Source organism: Somniosus microcephalus, chromosome 11 (genome assembly GCF_052327205.1).
Source record: "Somniosus microcephalus isolate GS21.2 chromosome 11, FLI_Smic_1.0, whole genome shotgun sequence".
NCBI lineage: Eukaryota > Metazoa > Chordata > Chondrichthyes > Squaliformes > Somniosidae > Somniosus > Somniosus microcephalus.
This window is the reverse complement of record NC_140997.1, coordinates 18856427-18882685: the sequence shown is the minus strand read 5'-3', so window position 1 is coordinate 18882685 and position 26259 is coordinate 18856427. Positions and strand designations below refer to the sequence as shown.

General features: G+C 44.0%; 1 protein-coding gene across 1 annotated transcript in view; it reads left to right on the top strand.

Moving 5' to 3' along the window:
• Positions 1-16569, top strand: part of gna12a (guanine nucleotide binding protein (G protein) alpha 12a) — a 106392-nt gene extending 89823 nt beyond the window's left edge. The window contains exons 3-4 of the mRNA XM_086000283.1: positions 5562-5612; positions 8054-16569. Coding sequence (XP_085856409.1) covers positions 5562-5612; positions 8054-8623 — 621 coding nt within the window. The 3' untranslated portion in view covers positions 8624-16569. The remainder of the gene's footprint in view (positions 1-5561; positions 5613-8053) is intronic.
• Positions 16570-26259: the final 9690 nt, after the last annotated feature.

Below are 26259 nucleotides of genomic sequence, written 5' to 3'. Positions count from 1 at the left end.
CGAATGTAGGATTTGGTGACTGGTAATACTCTTAAGATAATGCACAGAAATGTTTCTCTAGTTATCAAAAAAAGACTGCAATCTTTAGAGGTCACTGCTTTTATTAATTGTGTGCGTACAGTATGTTTACAGTGATCTGTGCTATAGCCACCCTCTGTTACATATACTTGTGAGCCTTGTTCTTTCACCTGTACTTCTCGGTGCTGTTTTATTGGAATTTATTATAAGAATGATTTTTGAGTTCTTCTGAGACCAGTTTATAATTTTGCTGGCAACCATCTATACATGTGGCAGAGCCAGGTGAACCTACCTGTGTTCTGGCAAGAGGCTATACTGGTTGTATGGAGCTTGGGGCTTTGAGGTAGTTCTTTTGTGATTTATTTTTTTGCCCAGAGGCAAGTGCTGATAAGAGCTTGGCAGTAAACATGCTGTTCCTGTGACTCTGCACGTGTTCGTGTTGGAGGCTGAATATCGAGGGCAGCTGCGAGGTCTCTCAATCCCGCCCTGATGGATGATTGTCCTAATTGTGTTTCCAAGCATCCTAAAATCACCTTTATCACATCTTGGAGTTTGGGGCCTTGGTGTCTGCATTCCTCTGAGATCTGTGTTCACTACCTGCATGAGGTTTGCTTGCCCCCTTTGCTGTAAGTGAGATAAAAGAGTGCAAAACCTTTAGGTGCCAAGACGATCCTTATAATCTAAAGCAGGAAGTGTGGTTGGCATAGTCAATATCTCTCAAACATCTGGGGCTAAAAATTAAGGCGCTAACTTCGCCTTTAGCTCCCTGGAAAAGTTAGCGTTCCCGTGCCGGAAATTGAATGGTTGTGCCCCAAGAGGGAAGCGGGGCGCTACTGGAAGCGCCTCGCATCCCTCTTGGGGCGCAGCAAGTCAGTATCGCGACACTACGTGCCGCAGTGCCACACACTACGTCACGCCGCGGTATTGCAGGCCTTCCTCCCCTTAAAGGAGAGGGGCCTTACGCAGCGCGACCCGGGGCCCAGCTGGGACCCGTGGATCGGGAGTGCCGGCAAAAGAGCCTGGCACTCAAAGTGCCGGGCTCTCGGAGCGCAGCCGGCACTCCACAGCGGGGGTGGGGGGTCATTCATGAGGCTGGTGCTGGCAGGCGGCCAGCAACAAAAATGGCCGCCCCGCGCCTCCCTGGCCGCAGGTAGGCCCCCCTGACTGTCGGACATGGTGTCCAGCGGTAAGTCAGGGGACACTCCCGAAGATCGCGAGTGGGGTGCTGCGCACGGCGATGACATCATTGCCGGCGCCGCGGGGCGCTACTGGTTAGCGCCGCCGCTAACCTCCCGCTGAATTTCGCAGGAGGTGTGGGCGGCACCGCGCCCGGGCACTTAACCGGAGGCGCAAAGCAACCCAATTTTTCCCCCCCTTGTCTCTTTCTGAACTGTGCAGATGGATGCAGTAATATTTGACTACAGGACATTGGTGCTTTTTTTAATCGAAAGCAAAATACTGCAGATGCTGGAAATCTGAAATAAAAACAAAATGCTGGAAATATTTAGCAGGCTAGGCAGCATCTGTGGGGAGAGAAACAGAGTTAACGTTTCAAGTCGATGGCCTTTCGTCAGAAGTGGCAAAAGTTCGGGATGCAACAGGTTTTAAACAAGTACAGTGGCAGAGGAAAGAACAAAAGGGAATTGCTGTGATGGGGTGGAAGGCAGAAATGACAAAAGGGATGATGGTGCAAGGCAAAAAGGGGGTGGTCATGAGACAAATAAAGAAACAAAAGATGGGTCCAGAGGCGCTGTAAATGACAACAGCAGAACCATTACCATAACCTGCTGTCTGAGAAAATGGGAGCAGCGGTTATAATATGAAATTGTTGAACTCGATGTTGAATCCGGAAGGCTGTAAAGTGCCTAATCAAACAGTGAGGTGCTGTTCCTAGAGCTTCCATTGAGCTTCATTTGAACACCGTAGGAGGCCGTGGTGAGAGTGAGATGGAAAATTAAAATGGCAAGTGACCGGAAGCTGAGGGTCACGCTTGCAGATTGAACGGAGGTGTTCCGCAAAGCAATCACCCAGTCTGCGTTTGGTCTCCCCAGTGTAGGGGAGACCGCATTGTGAGCAGTGAATATCGTATACTCAATTGCAAGAAGTACAAGTGAATCGCTGTTTCACTTGGACGGAGTGTTTGGGGCCCTGGACGATGGGAAGGGAGGAGGTGAAAGGGCAGGTGTTGAATCTCCTGCGCTTGCACGGGAAGGTGCCGTGGGAACGGGTGTTGGGGTTGATTGAAGAGTGGATCAGGGTGTTGCGGAGGGAATGGTCCCTTTGGAATGCTGCGAGGGGAGAAGGAAGATGTATTTGATAGTGGCATCCCGCTGGAGGTGGCGGAAATGACAGGATGATCTGCTGAATGTGGAGGCTGGTGGGGTGGAAGGCGAGGACAAGGGGAAACCTGTCGTGGTTCTGTGAGTGAAGGGCAGGGTGAGAGCAGAAGTGCGGGAAATGAAACGGACATGGTTGAGGGCCTCGTCAACCATAGTGGAAGGGACTCCTCAGTTGAGGAAAAGCAAAGACTTATCGGAAGCACTGGTGTGGAAGGTGGCATCATCAGAACAGCTGCGATGGAGACTGAGAAACTGAGAGAATGGAATAGAGTCCTTGCAGGAAGAGGGGTGGGAGGAAGCGTAATCATGGTAGCTGTGGGAGTCGGTGGATTTACAGTAGATATTGGTTGACAGCCTATCCCTAGAAATGTAGATGGAGAAGTTGAGGAAGGGAAGAGTCTCCGGTGGAGCATATGAAGGTGAGGGAACAATGAAAATTGGAAGCAAGTTAGTGAAATTTTCAGTTTGGGATAAGAGCAGGAAGTGGCACTAATACAGTCAGCAATGTACTGGAAAAAGAGGTGAGGGAGGCGACCTGAGTCGGAACGGAATGTTCGGGATCTCTCGTTGAAAGGCTGACATTAACTGCGAAGGACCTACATTTTGGTTAAAATTTCCCTTGCTTTCCAAATCGGACCCATTTTCTGATCGTGAAGCCACCTTCCATGCTAGGATATTTATGGCAAACCTACAATAAGTGCAAAAATTGTAGTGTAGAGCACTTCAATTTGGCTATTCGACTGCCAGGTCTCATCCAATTGGGTCAACAACAACAAAAACTTGCAATTGTATCACACCTTAAACATAGAAAAACGTCTCAAGGCGCTTCACAGAAGCGTAATCAGACGAAGGTGAATACCGAGCCAAAGGAGGAGATATTGGGAGAGGAGAACTTGGTCAAAGAGGTGGGTTTTAGCAGGGACCTAACGGAGAAAAGGAAGGTGCAGCGACAGGTTTTAGGGAGGGATTTCCAGAGCCTGGGGCATAGATGGCTGAAGGCATGGCCACCAATAGTGGGTCGAAGGGTGGAGGGTATGCACAACAGGTTAGAGTCGGAGGAGCGCTGAGTTCTTGGGGTGGGGGAGGGGGTGTGGTTGTAGAGCTGGAGCAGTCTGCAGAGGTAGGGAGTGGTGAGGCCCTGAAGTGCTGGATTATGTAACAATGTCATATCCAAAGCTATCACAACACCCTAGAAATAAATAAAAAAAAACCTCTCCATCTACTCATGGGTCAAAGTTCACATCCACACCTTCCTTGGCCAGGCAGTAAGCAAGCATGCGCGAGGCCAAGTGGCACAGGCCACGTGCTGGCACTCTTATTTCTTCTGAAACCTATAGAGAGCCATTATCCGGCAACAATGTGGCCTGGCTGGCACGAATGAGTCGGTGGTGATCAATGCACTTCACTTGAACTGGCACTGTAACAGGGGCCATTAACTGCACGAGTTAATCATCTGTCTATCTGCATTAAATAGGAAAGGTCAGACAGATGCGTTATTCTCTAGTTCCACTCAACTTGTGAAAAACATTGGCAAATACGTTTGTGTGGTTCTAGGCTCCTTGACCACCTGAATAAATGTTTTCGTTCCCCGCCACAAACTCCGTTCACTAGCCACTGACTCCATCCCTCTCCCTAAAATCTGTCTGAGGCTGAACCACACTGTTCACAACCTTGGTGTCATATTTGACCCTGAAATGAGCTTCCGACCACACGTCCTCAGCATAACTAAGACCACCTATTTCCACCTCTAACATTGCCCGTCTCCGCCCTTGCCTCAGCTCATCCGCTGCTGAAACCCTCATCCATGCCTTTGTTACCTCTAGACTTGACTATTCCAATACACTCCTGGCTGGCCTCCCACATTCTACCCAACCTAAACTTGAGGTCATCCAAAACTCGGCTGCCCGTGTCTTGACTCACACCAAGTCCCGTTCACCCATCACCCCTGTGCTCGCTGACCTACATTGACTCCTGGTTAACCTGGTTAAGCAACACCTCAATTTCAAAATTCTCAGCCTTGTTTTCAAATCCCTCCATGGCCTCACCCCTCCCTAACTCTGTAATCTCCTTCAGCCCCACAACCCCCCGAGATATCTGCGCTCCTCTAATTCTGCCCTCTTGAGCATCCCTGATTATAATCGCTCAACCTTTGGTGGCCGTGCCTTCTGTTGCCGAGGCCCTAAGCTCTGGAATTCCCTGCCTAAACCTCTCCGCCTCTCTACCTCTTTCTCCTCCTTTAAGACGCTCCTTAAAACCTACCTCTTTGACCAAGCTTTTGGTCAGCTGCCCTAATTTCTCCTTGTGTGGCTGTCAAATGTTTTGTGTCTCAATACTCCTGTGAAGTGCCTTGGGACATTTTACTATGTTGAAGGTGCTATATAAATACAAGTTGTTATTGAGTAGCAAAATCCCCATTCATATATTGAGGGAAATTTGTGTCGTTCTGGAAAGAAATTCAGCTGTGCCTCCAAGCCTAATGTAGAAATCACGGATTTTCAAAATAGCGCTGACTTTTTCGTGAAGTGCTTTTAGGATGGGTTCAAAACTCTCAGACATGCCATTTACAGTGGAGTTAAATAAGTTTGTGCCGAATTTGTGTTTTCACAGGATTGTTGCATGATTTGTTTTCATTCTTTAAACCAGTATATGAGTTTAAAAGGGTCGTAGGTTTAAATAAATTCTGAGATGGTGGGCATTTGGTGATGAATCAGGTGGTCCTACGGTGGAACACTGATGTTTTGCTGCAGCTGTCTTCGGAGGTGTAGGATGTACAACAGATAGCAAACTTACAATAGTTCTGTGGGTGAAAGGAGGAGATGGATTTTTATAGAACAGAAACGAACATGTAAATCCACTGTTTAACAACTGTTCTTCGGTTATTTTTACTGCAATAAAATTTAAACCGAAGAGTTGGTGTAACAGTTCAGGCTAGGGTTTATAGTCTGTTTTCTGGATGAAATCTGAGAATGATATTTTACTTTAGATATCAACTGCAGAATTAAGCAATTTCCCAGTGATGTTGCTATACTATTCTTAATTCACCAGTGCAAAGGACTTTCAGTATAATCAACAGTGATTCAGCGCCTGGCCTGAGATCACACTGCTTTAAGAGAAATATTGCAAGTTAATGGCAAGCTGATGTTAATGGACTCCAGTTAATTTTGGAAGTTGGAGCTGATTTTTTTTACTTTTTCCTGCCAACAGGGTGAATCTGTGAAGTATTTTCTGGATAACCTTGACCAGATTGGACAATTGGTGAGTGTTAATTCTATTTTACTATAACAATCAGAACATAGGGAATTCACCCTTGCTAATTTGGAAAACTAGATTACATTGTGTGTATATTTAAAATTTATACAAGTTTAGTGCATTCTTCAGTGTCTAACACCTCATCAAGTAATCAGTGGGAAAAATCACAGATTGAGATGTTTGGTATTTCTACCATATGAAGGGGAACCTCAATCTCATCATGGTGCGCCCAAGGTGGTTCCATCCAAACTGCCTGTTAATTGCATTCATTGCAACTTAAAATCTATTTAAAAAACTAAGTGGGAGCCTGCCTACCAATGTTTCCTTTTTTTTGGTGCGTGGTCCCTTTAACTGGCTCTGTGGCTCAGTAAAATTTTCGTGCCTGCGCGGTTTCTCCCATATAAAAGCCAGTGAGCGGCTTGCACGGGACCTCCAGACAGCCACGCAGCTTAGCAGGAACATTGCTGCCACAATTCGATGTTTGGGCTAGGAAGAACACTGGGGTGGGTTTGGGGTGGGGCGGGGGGGGGGGTGGAGGAAAGAAGTGAAAGGCAAGAGAGGAGAGGCTACCCTTTGTTTCAAATCAAACTTTCCAAGTTCATGGCAATTCTCTGCTCTGCTCCTCACTCAAATGCATTTGTTTACAAAGCACAGTTTGCAGCACCTGTGAGCTTCTAGAAGGAGGACATTTTATTCTCCGCTGAATATTTAGTGGTAATTCTACCCTGTCTTGGCCTGTGCTTTTTGAACTTCATTTAACAAATGTTTTCAATGTTGCGGGCTGATTTAAGACACTCTGGCTGGCTATGATCACCCTCAATTGTTTTGACATGGTATTGGGCTGAAGTTGGAAGTTTTTGAATTTTCATGTTAAAGGTCAAAACTATCCATGCCAGATTTTTTTCTTTGGCCTTGCTTCTGTCCCAGAGTAGTCAGTTGTTGCAGTGCACCTACAACTGAAGAACTTGCACAAACCAACAGCTGTTCCTCCTTGGCTCTCCACAACCACCACCATTCCTTCCAAAAATCTTCAGTTCTGTTGGCTAGCACAGTTTGCAGTTTATTGTGTGGTGTATTTGCCCACAGTTTGCTGCAGGTATTTGGAAATGGGGTCCAAGTTTTCCTGTTTGCAGCACATCATAAGTACAAGCTAGGGAACTCTCAGACTTCAGTGGTTTGGAAATTGCTGCTATGTCTCACGGAAATTTACAGATTTGGCTGCTGGAAATTTGCAGTTTTTTTATGTAAAGCTTTTTTTTAAATAGTCTTAGTCAAGCTGTAGATTGAGTAATTATCATTAACTTTTACAAGTGCACTATTCACATTATTACTAAACTGTAACTTCAGCTTATTGCTGGCTTACCGATCTTTGCGAATATAGTATGTGTTTTTACTGCAGCAGATTTACAGCCTAATTTGTAGCATTGTAGCGGCCAGATGAGATCAACGAACTCCGCACCGATTGGGATCAATTTGGGAGCAGCTTAATATCACAACGGCAGTGAAGCGGACCAAAGCTGTTCCCACCAAATTAATGTTAATACTGGGGGGGGGGGGGAAGAGGGTGTGTGAGCTAAAAAAAAATAAAAAAATAAAAACCTGTGTGCAGAAATCAAAAATATTACTGCACTTTCTGTTAAATTAAACACATGGCAATAATCTCATTGGACTCTGAACCCTCAAACCACTCCAGCTTTTGATCCCCTTGATGAGATTATTGCTTTGCAATCACTCTCCGAGAAACATTAGAGTAAATTTCAGTTAACTTCAACTTGAAGCTTCTGAGCTTCAAGTTCGGTCTGTGCCACTAGTGGTGTCTTGAATTATTGCTGCAGTTCAGATTAAATGTTGCACATTCTTTTTAAAGTAAATCAGAATTGTTCAAAGTTTGAGGGACAGAACACAGCAGAGGAACACTTTTTAAAATATTTACCAAACACTTACCCCTTTTTAAATCTTTGTACGAATTTAATCTACTTAACATCGGTAATTTGCAGTGAACACTGCAACTGATATCTGATCCTTTTTTTTCCCAATGCAGAACGTGCCACCAGCACAGTAGCATGGGACCGATTTGGGGGAGGGGGGGGTTGGGATGGAAACTTGCATGTGTGTCTATGTCTCCTTTAGAAAATAAATACAGCTGGCAAGCAGTTCCCTTCCTATCTCTCTCTTCCCCCACCCCTCCTTTCAAAAGCAAACAACAAGCTCAAACCTATGTCTGGCTGGTATCCAGCCAGTGCTGGAGTCCGAGCCTGCTGCGATCGTGGGCTTGTAAAATAAGCATCTTAAACTGATATATTGCTGGGCCAGCGGTTCCTCCACTTTGAATATGTTTTAGGTTTTTTTGGGGGAGGGGGCGAAGAAAGAGAAGGTAAAAGAAAACTTGTGACGGTCATCAATATGCCTGGTTTTGCAATATGATCTAATCAGTTTCTTTATTTCAGAGTTACCTTCCCAGCAGGCACGATGTCCTGCTTGCAAGAAAAGCCACCAAAGGAATTGTGGAGCATGATTTTGTCATAAAAGGCATTCCTTTCAAAATGGTAGACGTGGGTGGCCAACGATCACAGCGGCAGAAATGGTTTCAGTGCTTCGATGGCATTACATCCATTCTCTTCATGGCTTCCTCCAGCGAATACGACCAGGTCCTTATGGAAGACCGGCGGACAAACCGTCTGGTAGAATCGATGAATATCTTCGAGACGATTGTAAACAACAAGTTGTTTTCTTCTGTCTCTGTTATTTTGTTCCTCAACAAAATGGACTTGCTTGTGGGGAAGGTGAAAACAGTCAGTATTAAGAAATATTTCCCAAACTTTGAAGGGGACCCTCACAGACTGGAGGATGTACAAAAATACCTGGTGCAATGCTTCAACAACAAGCGACGAGATCGCACCAAACCACTGTTCCACCACTTCACGACAGCCATCGACACGGAAAACATTCGGTTTGTGTTTCATGCAGTGAAAGACACTATTCTGCAGGAGAATTTGAAAGATGTGATGTTGCAGTGAAGAGATATAGTGAGATCATCATTGGATTTTGTGTTGCTCCTTGGTATTCCCTCTGCCGTCAGCACTGTGTCCATGAGTGGCCAACAGTTCTGGTCATGGGTATAAAGTAGAGATCACAGTGATTTTACATGAAAGCTTGATGCTTGCCAGCATCTTCTTGGAAGTGCTTTTAAGTGTCCTTTTCACTTCTATACAAGTGCTCCGACATCAGAAGCATAGTGAGCAATAGTTTTAGACATTCATTGCACTAAGGCCTCTTTTCTGATTGTGTTGGATGGGAAAGTTGGGCGACTGAACAGCCTATTGCAATGTGTTGAGTTCCATGTACCAGAATGGCATATAACCCAAGGGTGCTTGCATGGAAATCTGCATGGACTAAAGTTTCAGGGAAAGTTTCTAACTCGTCTATCCAAGCTACTTCATGGACTTCAGCCCTCCCTGGAATTCAGCTATTCACTACTGCCAAATGCAAACTGGATCCGGAGTCTGAAGTCTCTTGGCAGAGAGCGTGGATGCTGGTCCTCCTTTGCTTTATAGCTTTTCAGGGACAATGCTGCGAATTGCAACAAAAATGGCTCCAATTACAGCAGTGCTAATGTGCCAGACATTTGGGACTGTAATGCAAAGGACCTGGCTTGACAGTTTATTTCATTGGTTTTGCAATCCTTTCACAGCCAAGTGCGACAGTGCAGAAGTTTTTGGTACAGTGTGGAGTTCTGCTTTATTGTGAATGTGTGTCTCTCTCTTACTGACAGCTATTATAATTTTCATAAAGTTCCTTTACAGCTATATCTGGCTTATGTGTAGGACATTCATAGAATGTCTCACGGATATGAATTGTTATTTAAGCTTGATGAACGGATAGAAGCCTCTGCTATCTGGAGCGCTGTTCAAAACTCATGGTTTTGTACCTAAAAACGGGTCAAAATTACACACTAACCTTTTAGCTTGTCACATGAATTTTTGTGATTTCAACTAGGTTCTCGGCAGAGTAAAGATTTTAAATGAAATCCTAATCCAAGTGGACTGTGCTTCCCTTGTGTAGCACCGGTGGGTTTGGAACTGAGCCACCGGTGTGGAGTTGCTGTTTTGAAGTGAGTGGTCTGCTGCCACCGAGCATACGAGAGGAGTCTTTTCCTGAAAACAGAAATAAGTGACCCAGACTCCAGTTGCATTTTTCTTAGCACCACCTGTGGTACCAGACAACTGGTTTCTAAGCCACATCGATCAGACGTGACCCAGGAAGCCTTCAAATTCCATCATGGATCTGGGGAATCTGGACTTTCAGCTAACCTTTTCACTGGTGCAAAATGGCACGTGTTTTTCTACTTGGCCTCCAGATGGTTTATCTGATTTAATTGAATACCTTACCGCACAACACCCTAAGGATAAATGGAGCAGGATCAAATTGGAGATGAAAGAACTAAAAATTTCCTACATATACATTTTTGACCTACCTGTAGTTTTAAGCACTTTTTTTGATTTGCTCTGGCACTGTTACGTATGCCTAGTTAGATCTTTAACCTGTTAGATATAATTTCACTTTCGTGATCACTTCCTTCCGAAAATTCAACTTTTCACTTAACTCTGGAATTTACTGACCACGCTAGGCACACTATCTTGAACACCACACTTACATTCAGTACTAAATTGTCTAATAAATGGTACGTAACCTGTGCAGTAAGTAGGGTTTTCACCAATAAAGAGGCGGCAACACTTGGACTCTCACAGCTGCTTTCTTGCTATGTTCACTGTATATAGGTTCAAACGCCCCTGCTACAAGGAAAGTAGAAATGATGAGTTGGAATAGTGGGTTAATTTTGGGAAGCCTGATTTCACCTGAGATTGAAGTCAATTGGAGGCAATTTGGTGACAACTTGAGAGGCATTTTTATTGTAAATGCATAACGAGGGTAAATGTGTCAAACTATTTAAAAGAACTGGGTTAACGCTGGCGTTACAATAATGACACACTGAGTACTTCGGCTAATGTATCATAAATGTAGCTTTGCTCTTTTTAAACCAATTTTCACCAATCCATTTCAGAACTCGAGAAATTTCCAGTCCGCTTTAGTTTCGGTATTCATTTGAAAACTACAAACCTGCCAACCCACGCAGTGCGATTCTCAGAGAATCTGTTAGTGCATTCTTTTTCAGCTGTCCATGGATAGTGTCTGCATTTTATCATCTCCACTGTGAAATGTAAAGACGTATTTACACAGAATTTAAAATGAATGAGCAAGATATTTTGCAGAGTTTTATTTTTGAACTGATTTTCTACAGTCTTCGCATGGAAAATGTAGTAATTTGACTCCTCCCCCTCCCCCCCCCCCCCCCTTAATGATTTCTTCCTAGATTTAATATTTTACAATAAAATTGAGATTCCCTGGGATATCGAAGCAAAATGAAGTAAAGAACCCAGGTCAGAAGTAGAGTCAAGCGAATCTTTTGAGCAGGTCTTCTGGTAGAAATTTTCCTTTTTAACTAATGTTTCCCATTTTTCAGTCCTCCTCTTCATGACTTAGTCAAAGGGTTATCCTGTAATGTGGCATCCTCTTCTCGGGCAACTACTTGTAAAATGAGCTAGTTCAAAATAGTTTTTCCTCTACGCTGTTTCAATCTTAGAATAAATTTTGAAAGATCTGTCTCTCATTTGTCTAACTATGCAAAATTCACTTTAAAATTCCCAAGTAGCCATGCCTTTTTGCTTAGCCTACTGAAAGTGTGGAATCTATCGCATAAATAAAACTTTTAAAGTGAAATGGTATTTAATGTTGGCCTTGATGCATAATTGTCTGCTTCCTCCTCGTTTCTGTGGTGATAACCAAACACAGTGGTCATCCCGATGGAAATTCTGTGGCCAGTCAGTTGTAGGATGTGCTGAGAAAACCCCCACAAAGTTGTCTGTGATTCCATGTTTCCAGCCTCCTGCTCCTTTTTATATGTGGCTGTACTGCCATCCTTGTATAAATCGCACTGTACAGTGTAACTTTTCCTCTTGGGCTATATATGAGCATATGCAAAATCGTGTTGCATAGGTTTTGCATTTCAGTCTTTAAGTAGGCCATCAGAGTGTGATGTGGTTTGTTTTTAAAACGAGCCGGAATTAATTTGTACAGAAACCAGGTGTGTGTATGTTTGTGTATTTAGGGTTTGCACGATTTGTATTTTATTTAAAGTGCACTTAACCATCTTCTAACACTGGGAGTGAAATACAATTGGAAAATGATCCTTTTAGGATCAGCAGGGATATTTTTTGTGTTCTGCTTCTCTTTCTCACCTCCTTCTTTCCCCCCCCCCCCCCACCCCAATTCCTGATGCCTAAAACAGTAAATAGCTGCACCATCTGTTTAAATCGTCCTAGTTTTACACAGTACAGTCCAAGCTGTTTGGGAGGACCAGCTTTGTTGGCAGAAGAATCTGTTTACAGTGGGGGCTTCATTTGGTGGTCATTACGCTGTGTTGGTCTTCCTTGGCTTCATTCTTGTTTATGAAGGTATTTGCATAAAACTGAAATGACATGAAAAGCAAGTTTAGGGCTTAAAGACTCGCTCTTCATGATGGTATTTTTTGTTATGGCAAAGATAGATGGATTGCCACATACTTGCTCAGTATCTAATACTGATCTGTTGCCTAACCCTTTTGTTGTCGTATAGCAGCTTTTTCAGTTGCCTTCCCTGGTATGTTGTGAATTGATTTCATTTCTGATGCAATACTAGCATTGCACTGTTGGTCTGTGTCTGACTTATCTGAGGCAGACAGTTTTGTAGCAGAATATTTGCAGTATTGGCTGTTTTTAAGATAGCTGATTCTCATTGTAGTAATCTGACCTCCCTGCTGTCTGATTTGAAATTTCTCTTCCTTTTATGCCCATGTACTTTTTTTTTTCCTTCCCCCCCCCCCGGAGATCTTTGTCCCTGCAATAGTCCACCTAACTTCAGCTGGTAATGACTGATGAGCCAATAGGACATGGGGGTAGATATTCCATGAGAGTTCTTCGGACCTTCCACCGCAAGATCAATGGCAACCCTGTAGAATCGGTATAAAGGGCAGTTTACGCCGTTTCACTGAAGCTACAGTGGGTGATCAGCAGGAGAGCATCTGCAGAAATTCTGCTTCAGAGCGTGAAGTAAGATCTTTTAAACTGTATAAACTGTTTTCCCATAGTACTTAACTTCTGAGCAGCAGATTCCAATTATAGATTGTTTTGCTCAAATAAACAGTTGAACATCGTTGAAATCTCATCATCTGCATTGTGCATCGCTTCGCACAACATTTTGCTAGCTTTCATTTACTGTATTGCATGCCTTTGCCCGACATTTGAATAAATTGCCACTTTTTTGAAATTCGATTTGTATGTGCCAGCTGCTGGCATGTTGCAATGCCTCTTGCACAGTATGGTCCAACACTGCTCTTTCAATTCAACTCCCATTCTGTCACCTCTCGAAGGTCTGATTTTAGGTCAAAACCAGATTATTTTAAGCTATTCTGCAATTATTTTTGGTATGAATTACATCATCTTGTTAATCCAGTTAACTAAACTTGAGGATTGAAAATACAAATGTCATCAGGATTTGTGTCCACATTGCCGAAATGGCCAATTTAATGCAGTCACAGATGGGATTCTAACCACTGTTTGATCTCGGAAGTATCACAATGGAACTCCAGTCATTTTTTTAAAAATCTGTCGGAGGGAAGCAAGTTGTATTTCAACTGTTCATTGAAGGAATCCAGTTAGAGATTATCAACAGCGCTAATCAAGAACTGGCATGTATCTCAAAGCTTTGAATTATAAACCAAACATTATTTTAACTCTGTAAACGCGTTGATAAAGCCACGGTTGGAATATCATAGGCAGTTCCGTTTGCAGTGGACATTGATGTATTGGAGAATGTTCAGAGAAAAGTGATGAGTGATTCTGGGGCATAGCGGTCTAAGTTGTGAAGAGAAGACTTGCCGAATTGATCTTTTCCACTGGCGGAAAATACTGAGGGGATTCTAATTTCAGGTTTTTAATACACAGAGAGGCACGGATAGCGTAGATGAATGGTTATTTAACTTCAAACTGATCTTGGAACTAGATTGTACAGATGAGGCTTGAGCTCCAAGAATTCCACCTTCCATGTTTTTCTCTCCCTCCTCCAACCAAGTGTTGGATAAATAGAATGGATTCTTATCCAACTCAGTTGATGCTAATATGATTAACGTTCTTTTTAAAAGCACCATAAACATTTGGTTAGAAAGGAAGAAAGAACTTGCATTTATATCGTGCTTTTCACGACCTCGAGTCATCCAAAAGCACTTTACAGCCAATGCAGTACTTTTGACGTGTAGTCACTGTTGTGTTGTAGGAAATGTGGCAGCCAATTTGCACACAGTAAATTCCTACAAACCGCAATGAGATAATGAACTGGAGGTTACTAGGCTAAGTGTATGCTTAGATATTGTGAAGAACTGGTGCATGCAGAACAGTCCGAGTGTCATCAGTGGAGTGCAGCAGCTCGGGGTTCAGCAGTGTCCGAGTTCTTCTTTAGTTCCCTTGGATGGGCAGGAAAGAGAAGGATAGGTTGGGGAAAAATTGTTGGCTTCCGGAAGTATCACCTTTAGTCATTCACCTGGAAGTTTGAGTGAATTGTGTCGTGTTCAGGATGGTGCTGATCATGTACATTCCATAGATGTTTGTACTCGAACACTAAAAGGATCACCAGTGTCTGCTGCATTAGCCCTTTGAATGCAGAATTGCAAAATGAGACCAGGTTGAAATTGTACCACCCAAATCCAGCCCAACGCTCAGCCAGTTTAACACTGGTGTATCTGGGTAAAAATGGGCAAAAATCAGCACTAGAATAAATGCCTGCCAGTTAACAGCATATTTCGGTATCCTAATGTGCACAGATCATGAAAAAGAAAGCAGTTTTATTTTTCGTCGGCATTTTTATGTATACTAATGAGCTGCACGTGAACTGCTTTGTTACACATCCTGCCCTGTGCTGTAGTGTAGAAGGGGCTAAGACTGGGAACAATTTGCAAGGCAGCCAGTGCAGGATTCTAAATAAAGGAGGCAATTGTGGAAATTTGTTTCCATGGTTTCAGGATTGTACTTAACTCACAATATTGAGTGGCCTTTCGTCACCAAGTTTCTACCCACATATGTGCAAAATTTATTTAAAGTAGTATTCCGTTCTTGCATATCGGAAACTAATTTTTTGTCAAAAGAAGAAAAAGCTTTCATTTATTTGGCGCCTTTTATTTCCTCAGGATGTCCCAAAGTGCCAACCACTGAAGTACCTTTAAAACATAGTCACTATTGTTAGATTGGCAAACATGGCAGCCACTTTGCACACAGCCAGGTCCCACAAACAGCAGTGAGATGAATAAGCAGTTAATCTGTCTTTTGATGTTTTGAGAGAGAAATGATGGCAGGACGCCAGGAAAACTCCCTGCTATTCTTGAAATGATACTGTAGGATCTATTGCATCCACCTGAAGATGGCAGACAGGTCTCCTGAAGGATGGTACCTCGGGCGATGCAGCGCTCTGTCAGTACTGCACTGAACTGTCAGTTTAGGTTGTATGCTGTGGGGCTTGAACCAAGAACCTTCTGACCTGAGGCGGGTGTGCTACCAACTGAGCCAAGGTGACAGTTTAGCATTCTTGTTACCCATTGGTGGCAATTTTGATGCTGAAGAATGCAAAGGAACCTTGCACTGAAATTAATATTGGTTCATTATACATTGCAGGTATAACTATTGTAGATATTGAGCTACATAAGACAATTATTGTCACATTAATCCCAATCCCTCTACCATTTTAGGTGGGGGTTTTATATCCTCACATTTGCGAGATAGAAATTCCATTTATAAAATCGTGAGTTCCCTTAACTGGTCAACACAGGCACCGCCTGTGCAGTACAGGCAATGTCTGTGAAAGTAGACGGCTTATAGCACTTGCTAATTAAAGATTGCCTCCCATTTCCTTTTTAAGAGGAATTTTTCCATGACAACTAATGGGAAAAAATGTCCCTGTAGTTGAATGTAAAATCCCGAGCAGTTGGTGTATTGAAGATAACCCCACTGTAACCACTTTGTACGGAGGAAGAAGTTTTTAACTTTTTTTAAAGAATCAAGTTATACCAAGAACACGCACACAAGATTTGGTATGGATTTTGTATATTTTTTCTAATCCAGGCTGATTTGCAGAATCCTTCAGTGATTGCTAGAAAATTAGCAGATTTTGAAAATGCAAAGGCCATTCAGAGCTCATGGGGTCAATGGTTATGTTGCTGCCTGACATCCGACAGAATCAACTTTTAATTTTTTTTTATATTGCGGAAAATCATTCTACAAAATAAATGCAGTAAAACACTTTTAGCATCTCGCATATTTAAGAATGGACACAGTGATACTAACCCTACTAAACTTTACTTTGTTTGAATTAAATACAAGTAAAGAAATCAAGACAAACCATGTAAACATTTGATGCCTTTGTTAACTGTATAAACTGTATTTTAGCTCTGAAATTGCTTTCTATTATGTTTCTGTATATATGATTTTATAAATATTAAAGTGTACTTTATGTGGATTGTAGTTGCCTGTATTTAATGTCTTCTATTTGTATAATTCTGTATTTTTGAGGTGCTGATTAGTGGGATATAGATTTTGCCAAACTCTTGACACATGGAATGCAATATTAGACGGGGCTTCACCATATGCTTCAGTCTCATCTCTCTCCCCACCCATATCCTCTACTGCATTTTACTGTCCGTCAGTGTGTAGATATGGCAGAGACATCATAACTATATAGCCGTATAGGACCTGCAGTATATGTATCTGCAGGTACCATGTATCCTGGAAAGCAGTGTGTACTCTTTTGTATTCTAACATGTTCTGAGAAAGTGTGTAAACTCTTGTACAACTCGATAATAAAAAATAAAAAAAATGAAAAAGCAGTTTAAAAAGTTGGCTCTCATTTTTGCTGATAAAAGTTGGCATTGTTTGTGTGCTATTTTGAGTGCAGTAAAAATAAATTGATGTGGGAATTCTAGCATGTTCTCTGCACAAGAATCAAACTAGTTATGTGGCCAGATATGTTGAATCTCTGCCTCTATTGTCTCGGTCTTCTCTTTCCCCTCTGTTCTCTCCTACTCTCTCTCTCTCTTTCTCCACTGCCCATCTGTTTGGGTCTTCCCAGGCCATGCACATTCCTCCGCTGTCGGGAGGCAAATGGCTGATGCTGCTTCCAAGCCTTTACTAGTACAGTTCTGGGTGTAGTGCTTTCTCTTTCTTCCCTGCCATCCCCGCTTCCTTCCCCCCCCCCCCCCCTTGTGCAAAAGCATCATGCTTCCAGTGACAGCATAGCTGTAACATCCCCACCGACACCTGGGAATCCCTGGCCCAAGACCGCACAAAGTGGAGGAGAAGCATCCGGGAAGGCGCCAAATACCTCGAGTCTCTTCGCCAGGAACAAGCGGAAGTCAAGCGCAAGGAGCGCACGTCAACCCAAGCACCCCACCCACCCACCCCTTCAACCACCGTCTGCCCCACCTCTGACAGAGACTGTAGGTCCCGCATTGGACTCATCAGTCACCTGAGAACTCATTTTTAATGTGGAAGCAAGTCATCCTCGGTTCTGAGCGACTGCCTAAGAAGAGCTGAGCATGATAAACCAGGCAAAACCTGGTCCATTCTCCAAATATTTACTGGATAGAAGAACAATATTACTGTTTGATCTTCTAGTCCAGGGTTTTGGCTCTCTTTATTGTTTAACTCTGATAACTTAAGCTAACCTTTTGGTGGTTGTGAAATTGTTTGCTTGTTTTAATGCTCTTGTGCACAAGAAGCAGTTAGATATCTATTGCAATAACGTCACTAAAGTGAAAAATGTCACAACTATAAGACAATGGTGCTATCCTAAAGAATTTTATCTAATCAAATCAAGAAGCTGGTGATGTTGAATTATTCATTTGAGTACAGGATATTGCCAATATGAGTTGAAAATCATAAAAATTCAGGTAACTGCTAAAGTGAAGCTTGATCACTTTAGACTGCTCATCGAGGCGAGGGGGTGTCACTGCTGGAGCGTAAGAAACTTCCCACCTTTTGCACCCAGGGTCAGCACCAAGCACACTTGGATCAGGTATAGGACTGGCCTCTGCCCTAACAGTACCGTTAAACCCAGGAGAATACCATCTATTGCACCAGCTATTAAGGGGAAGCTAGATAAACACATGAGGGAGAATATGCTGATGGGGTTAGATGGCAGAGGGGTTGGAGGAGATTTCGTGTGGAGCATAAATGCCAGCACAGACCAGTTGGACCGAATGGCCTGTTTCTGTGCTATAGGCTCTGTAACTGTGTAGCTATTCTTGTGGTTTGAGAGGAGTTGCCAATTTGCTGGGATAGTTTATGCTGTGGACTCTCGCCCTCCAGGAACCAGGTTGACACTGCCCCAAAGTCGGTTCATTTAAAAGATGAAGACATTTATATACAGGAGGGCATTGGATTAGTCACTAAACTTAGTAGCTTAAAATGGAAAAATACAAATGGATCCAAGAAGTCAAGTAAACATGGAAGCAACCGGATAAAACCAAGACCTCTTTAATGTAAGTGGTGAAGGAAAGGTGAGAATGTATAAATAAGATCAAAGACTTCGACCTAGTGCCGAAAGGTTTTTCCAAGAAATGGGAGTAAGCAACCTTAAAATTTCTTAGGATTTTAAAACCCACTTTAGTGGCTTGGCAAGCTGAAAATGTGTAGTGATGAGCAGATCATCGTGATATGCAATATGTTCATGTTTAGCATCATTACTAGGGAAGTAGAGCGCGAGCCGCTGTTGAGTTTTTAACTTGTAAGATGTTAGGCCAAGACTTTGGGTGCTACAGTTGAAGTATTCGTTGTTCTGCCCAACGATCAAAGTTATTCAGCATTATTCCTTCATGGACCATTAAACCAACCCATTTAAAACTTCTATTGTGCTGGTGACCTTCAGTTCAATTTAAGAATAATGACCATGGAAGATTGTTAATCGGAGTAGCCAGGAAACACTCGATTTACCGGCACCTAAATAACCGGAAATCTCTGTTAACCAGCAAAATTCAGGACTAGGTTCAGGTAAGTTTTATTTCATATTAGTGGTCGTTCCTGGATCTGTGGCCGTGTAACCGGGGTTCCTGCACCTGTTGCTATGCAACAGGGATGCCTGGATCTGTGACAGTGTCTGGGGCTCTCGTACCTTTTACTATACTTCTCTGTAATCTGGACTTTTTGATAAATCGGCACCACGCCGGTCCCGTCTGTGCCAGATAAAAAGAGAGTTTCCTGTAATTGTGCATCGATTTAAATTTTGTAACATTTGGGGGGAAAAAGTGACTATATTAGTTCTTCCAGTAAACACTGAATTTTAAGCATCACTTCTATTCAAGAAACTACGGTACTTAACCCAACATGGGTCATTTCCATGGCAAGTCACAAGTCACATCATATGATTTCACTAATGACTGCGTCTCCCACAGTAGAGCCTTAGGGCTGACTAACAGACCTTGAACTGAACTCTGACATTCAGTAATGAGTCACAAATGTAAATCCAAAGACTCGGATACTGGGGGGTGGGGGGGGAGTGGGATCTAGGTGGGGGGGGGGAGTGGGATCTAGGGGGTGGGGTGGGGGGGGATTTTAATAGTTTAGCAGTTCAAATAAAGTGTGTTTGAGAATTTAACAATTTGATTTTTTTTTCTTGTAAAGCCAGTCTTTTATAATCTTTTCAATTGTACCTTTTTTGGATTGGCTGTTCAAGTCCAACTTTGATCATTTCATCGAGTGTAAGGATGTAGATGTCTCAAGATACGAAAAATCCTTTAGCCTGAAGAGCTTGGGGCACTTGTAAGCTACCAGTGGACCATACCGTATACTTGCTTTAAAAGTTCTTTTGTGGGCCATATCTAGGTCGCTTCTACTTGGCACGAAGAGCGATAGATTTCATTTTCTTTTTTGGACAAATTAAAAGAATGGCCTGGCTGGCAGTTGTTGGCTGTTTCTGTCCAGGGAGTCTTGGGTGTTGGAACTTGAAATCGATGCCAGATGAGCTTGACAGGATTTACCTTTTTGAGCTTTCGATATGGACAGTAAATGAGCTGTGTATCTCTTACTGGTGAGCGAATCTCTCTGTACTCTCATCACAGTCTTTAATGTGGAACAGAAATGCTGCTGCAGCTCTCGGTGGCTGAATGTGACGTTTCACTTTAACTCTGCCCCCTTACCTTTCACTGTACTAGAAATGGGAGACTGGGTCTAGATCAGCGGTTCCCAACCTTTTCCTTTATGCGGACCACTACATCGTCATCAAAAGCTTTTGTGGACCACAACGTGTATCGAATATGATATAATCACGTGTACCTCGTATGTATTACATTATCATCACTTTTTTCACGGACCACCTGCAGTGCCCTCAGGGACCACTGGTGGTCCGCGGACCACAGGTTGGGAACCGCTGGTCTAGATCATGACTTCAATATTGGGCCAGAAATTCGGGTCCCCACGGGTGAGTACGCGCTGGATACTCACGCGTAAGCCCAACGAAAGTGCCGGTTTCGTGCATGCACTGCGCATGCGCGGGAAACCGGAACTTCTGTTTCCTTGAAGGGGTTCACAGGTCGAACGCGTGCGCTTGAGAGGCAGCGTGTACGCCTGGAACTTCCGTTTTTTTTGCAGGTTTCTCCGGGAGGGTAAGTCTCCAGCAGCTACGCTTATAAAAAGCAGTCGCAAGGCCTGCTTTTAACAAGGTAAGTGGTGAATTAAAACATACTTTCCCCACAGGTTTATTATTTTTAAATACTTTAAAGAAAGGTAAGTTTATTTTTAGCCCCGTTAGAAACTGTAATAAATTTTTTCAAAAATTTAAATTATTGTTTAAAATAGTTATTTTTAAAATGTGGTTTTTTAAATATTTATTTGACGTTTTAGTTATGTTTTGGGGCCGATCTCTAACTCATAGATTTGACAGGTCTTCCTGTCAAATCTATGAATAGAGATTCTCTGCTACCATTGGCTCTCCATGGCCCACGTGATCCCAGGGGACGCATCGAACTAACTGCGCCCCTGGGATACGCAAGCACTGCGCGCTGGCAGTTGGAGGAGGCCCAGGATCGGAATCCCACGCGGGCCTACAGCACAATGACCGGCGCGCTAGGTAAGTGCAGGTCGGAGGGTTGCACCCGCGGGAAGCCTCCGACCTGAATTTCTGGCCCGTTATCTTAATGCTTTGCAGCCTGAACTTTAGTCTGATTCCCCCTTCATCAGAGACTGGCATCCTGCTCAAAACAAGTATGTTCTGAACCACTTGTGTTCCACTGCTAATTTCAGGAGAGATGCCAGTTCAACATCATTCAAATTGTTCACTCATCATCGCTCCTTAATGACCTTTTGGCAAAGGTAGAACTTAGCCAAAAGTTTGGCTAAATTTTGAGAAGGGTTTGCCTCCCCCCCCACCCCCATTTTGCCCTTCCTCGGTGCCCCTTCTATGCTGTTGGCTGGATCTCCGCTGGGACAGCAGTGGTGGAAAAGTGAAAGATTAGCAAAGAGTTCCTGCTCCTGATGGTCACCTGATGATCCACTGCTGGAAGTGCACATTTGGGGATCTTGGGTTAGAACAAGATCAGATGTGGCTGTGATGACATCCACAGTTAATACTTTACTGCCATTCGTTGTGGAGGCTCGAAACTAATGGCCACTTCAGCAAGATACCCAAGGGATACCAATGCCCAACAAGAGGCAGTGCTTTCAGGAGAGGGGAACAGTGGGGAAGGAATGCTTGCTTAAGTTTTAATCAGACTTTAATAGTACAGGTATATCTCTGCTTATCCAATGTTGGGGTCCTTTTGAGAATGGACACTCCTTTCAACAGTCTACATGTTGCAGTCATAGGCCTCGAGTGGCAATTTCATCTAACTAGCAATCATTTGGCATTTTCATTCGCCTGTCATAGAATCATAGAAGTTTACAGCACAGAATGTTACCTGCCACTTATCAGCCCAAGCCTGAATGTCATCCAGGTCTTGCGGCATGCGGGCATGGACTGCTTCATTATCTGAGGAGTTGCGAATGGCACTGAAAACTCTGCAGTCATCAGCGAACATCCCCACTTCCGACCTTATGATGGAGGGAAGGTCATTGATGAAGCAGCTGAAGATGGTTGGGCCTAGGACACTGCCCTGAGGAATTCCTGCAGCGATGTCCTGGGGCTGCGATGACTCACCTCCAACCACCACAACCATCTTCCTTTGTGCTAGGTATGACTCCAGCCAGTAGAGACATTTCCCCTTGATTCCCATTGACTTCAATTTTACTAGGGTTTCTTGCGGGTCAAATGCTGCCTTGATGTCGAGGGCAGTCAATCTCCCCTCACTTCTGGAATTCAGCTCTTTTGTTCATGTTTGGACCAAGGCTGTAATGAAGTCTGGAGCCGAGTGGTCCTGGTGGAACCCAAACTGAGCAGGTTATTGGTGAGTAAGTGCTGCTTGATAGCACTGTCAACCAATGTTCCCTGTAATTTTGTTTGGTGCTGTGCGGCCCCTTTAAGGGGCTGCCCGAGGCATTCAAGATACCGTGCATGCACGGTTTTTGTACTGAAAAGGCAGCTGCGCAGGGTCCCTGGCGTGCTGCGCAGCCATGCAGCTTATAGGGAACGTTGCTGTCGACTACACCTTTCATCACTTTGCTGATTGAGAGTAGGCTAAAGGGGCGGTATTTGGCCGGATTGGATTTGTCCTGCTTTTTGTGGACAGGGCATACCTGGGCAATTTTCCACATTGTTGGGTAGATGCCAGTGTTGTAGCTGTACTGGAATAGCTTGGCTAGAGGTGCAGCTAGTTCTGGAGCACAAGTCTTCAGCATGACAGGATGTTGTCTGGGCCCATAGCTTTTGCTGTATCCAGTGCGCTCAAAGGAGTGAATCAAATTGGCTGAAGACTGGCTTTTGTGATGGTGAGGACCTCTGGATGAAGCCGAGATGGATCATCCACTTGGCACTTCTGGCTGAAGATGAGTGCGAACACTTCAGCTTTGTCTTTTGCACTCGTGCTGGGCTCCACCATCATTGAGGATGGGGATGTTCATGGAGCCTCCTCCTCCCGTCATCTGTTTAATTGTTCACAACTGGATGTGGCAGGACTGCAGAGCTTTGATCTGTTTGTGGGATCGCTTAGCTCTGTCTATAGCATGCTATTTCTGTTTTGAGCATGCGTGTAGTCCTGTGTTGTAGCTTCATCAGGTAGGCACCTAATTTTTGGATACGTATGGTGCGTTGCTCCTGGATTGTACTTCTACACTCCTCGTTGAACCAGGGTTGTTCCCCTGGCTTGATGGTAATGGTAGAGTGAGGGATATGCTGGCCCATGAGGTTACAGATTGTGGAATACAATTTTGCTGCTGCTGCTGGCCCACAGCGCCTCATGGATGCTCAGTTTTGAGCTGCTAGATCTGTTCTGAATCTATCCCATTTAGCACGGTGGTAGTGCCACACAACATGATGGAGGGTGCTCTCAGTATGAAGACAGGACTTCGTCTCCACAAGGACTGTGCGGTGGTCACTCTTACCAATACTGTCATGGAAAGATGCATCTGTGACTGGTAGATTGGTGAGGAGGAGGTCAAGTAGGTTTTTCCCCTCGTGTTGGTTCTCTCACCACCTGCCACAGGTCCAGTCTGGCAAGACTCTGCCTGTTCAGTCAGTAGTGGTGCTACCGAGCCACTCGGTGATGGACATTAAATCCCCCACCCAGAGTACATTCTGTGCCCTTGCTACCCTCAGTGCTTCTTTCGCGTGGTGTTCAACATGGAGGAGCACTGATTCATCAGCTGAGGGAGGGCGGTAGGTGGTAATCAGCAGGAGGTTTCCTTGCCCATGCTTGACCTGAAGCCATGAGACTTCATGGGGTCTGGATTCAATCTGGTAGTTACATGGTCACCATTACTGATATTTGCTTTTTATTCCATATTTTATTTAATTAACTGAATTTAAATTCCCCAGCTGCCGTACTAGTCCAGTAGCATAACCACTATGCTACCATACCCTTATTGGCCCATTTACTAGGTTGTGGGGTGAGGGGGGTGTGGAGAAACAGGGGCCAGGGTAGCAAAGCCCCACCCCACCCCCAATTGGCAGCTGGTCGCCAGAGCTTCTGAGCACATGAGGCAGGCACACACCATGCCAAGGGCAGCAAAAGGGGTCTTGCCTCGGTGTTCCTTGGTTCAAGAAGGCAAAGCCAGCCAGAAATCATGTTCCTGATTGCTATCCGATGATTCCAGCCGGAAGTGCATGTCTGTGAATGTCTGATAAGTATAGGATCCGGCCCAAGTGGGATGCCTCTCACAGTCAAATAACTCGGTGAGTAGCACCCTCTGAGTCAGAAGGTTGTGAGTTCAAGTCTCAAGAGCCTTGAGCACATAATCCAGGCTACCACTTCAGTGCAGTGCTGAGGGAGTGCTGCACTGTTGGAGGTGCCGTCTTTCGGATGAGCTGTTAAACCGAGGCCTTTTCTACCCTCTTCGGTGGACATAAAAGATCCCATGGCACAACTTTGAAGAGGAGCAGGGGCATTCTCCCCAGTGTCCTGGCCAATATTTATCCTTCAAACAACGTTACTAAAACAGATTACTTGGTCATTATCATATTGCTGTTTCTGGGACCTTACTGTGCGCAAATTTGGCTGCCGCGTTTCCCTATATTGCAACAGTGACTACATTTCAAAAGTACTTCATTGGCTGAAAAGTGCTTTAGGACGTCCTGAGGTCACGAAAGGCGCCGTATAAATGCAAACTCCTTCCTTCCCAACCTACTGACCCAGTATGGCCACTTGAGCAAGATGCTGCAAAGCAACTGGCCTTGGTGTTGGGGGAAGAAAATTCATGAGAGTAAGTTCCCATTATCCTGGCTAAAATACATTTGGTTAAAAATGCAATAAAAAATGATTAAAGCTCTCCCTTTCCCTCAACATCTGTAAATTAAAACCAAATTAATATAAGCTCCATGTAATTAGAAAGTGAGATTATGATGTGCTACCATGTGACCAAGATATTGTCTTAGTGGAACTGCAGTATTAATATAGACATTGCTGACAAAGGAATAGGCGCTTGAAGGAAATTAAAGCTTTAATTCAGTTCTGGCTTCTGATCACTTTATGAAGCTCGCATGATTTATTATGAATATAAAATTGAATTGCAGCATTTAATTCCCACCAGCATCTGTTACTCTGTGTAATCAATAGTGACATTATTTTAAGATTTATAAGTCATTACACGCCTGTTGTTTAATTACTCTCGCAACTGAAACTAATACTACATGAAATCCTATGCACGGTATAATAACCTGCAAAGTGGTAGTTGTGCGATCCCCCGAGAGGGTTGATTGGCCTGTATCCAACAACAATAATAACAACAACAACTTGCATTTATATGGGACATTTTACTATATTAAAAGGCACTAAGTCGCTTCACAAGAGTATTATGAGCCAAATTTTGACACTAAGCCACATAAGGAGATATTAGGACAAGGGACCAAAAGCTTGGTCAAAGAGGGAGGTTTTAAGGTGCGCATTAGAGGAGGAGAGAGGGGTGGTTTAGGGAGGGAATTCCAGAGCTTAGGGCTATGGCAGCTGAAGGCATAGCCACCAATGGTGGAGCGAAGGAAATCGGGAATCCGCAAGAGGCCAGAATTGGAGGAGCGCTGAGATTTCAGAGGGTTGGAGGCAATGTTCCCTTTCATTTTTTTTTATAGTGTGGCCCTTTCAAAGTATCACGGAAGCGCGATTTTTCTTATTTAAAAGCGGGCTGCGCAGGAGCTGCAGAGTGCTGCGCGGCCGTGTAGCTTCAAGGGAAGATTGGTTGGAGGGCTGGAGGAGGTTACAGAGTTGGGGAAGGGCAAGGCCAAGGAGGGATCAAATTAGGCTCTCTCCAGCTACATTTTATTCATGATTACGGCAATAGTGAGCTTCCAAAGGCAAGCATGCACTTCCTATGAACCGAAACTTGGCCTTATACACAAAGTATCTAGGACAGCAGCCTCCAGGCAAACAGTAAACCCCTTTACCATGGAGGTCTACTGTGGAAATAGTATGGATTGCGCACTGTGTTTCTTGATCCTTCTGATTGAGGGTAAACACCACTTGACAGACTGGATGACTCAAGCTGCAAACTATGAATCAAATGTATTAAAAAATATTAAACAGAGGCAAGAGTAAAAAAAAAACAGTGGATTTAGATAGATTACAATACAGGCTTACTTTACAGGCCCAGAAATTCCTTTGGGAAGTGATCCCAGCAATTACGTTGGGATTTTGCCCGCCAGTTACCTCTGCCGCTGATCCCGCTGGAATACCCAAGGTCAATGGGAGGTCATCTCATTCAAATACTGGCGGCACGCACCCACCCCACTATACGTGATTCTCGTGCTCCTGCCTGTCCAAAGATGCTGCGTAATGCAGCTTTGAAGCCCAGACTGGGGCGACGTATGTTTTCCCCCCCCAGTCCCCCCAGAAACAGGGAATATCAGCCTCTGGTGCACACCGCCGCGCCCCCCACCCCCCCCCCCACCACCTTTCTATGGGAATCACAGAAAACAAACAAACTTCAATTTCCAAAATCTTCAG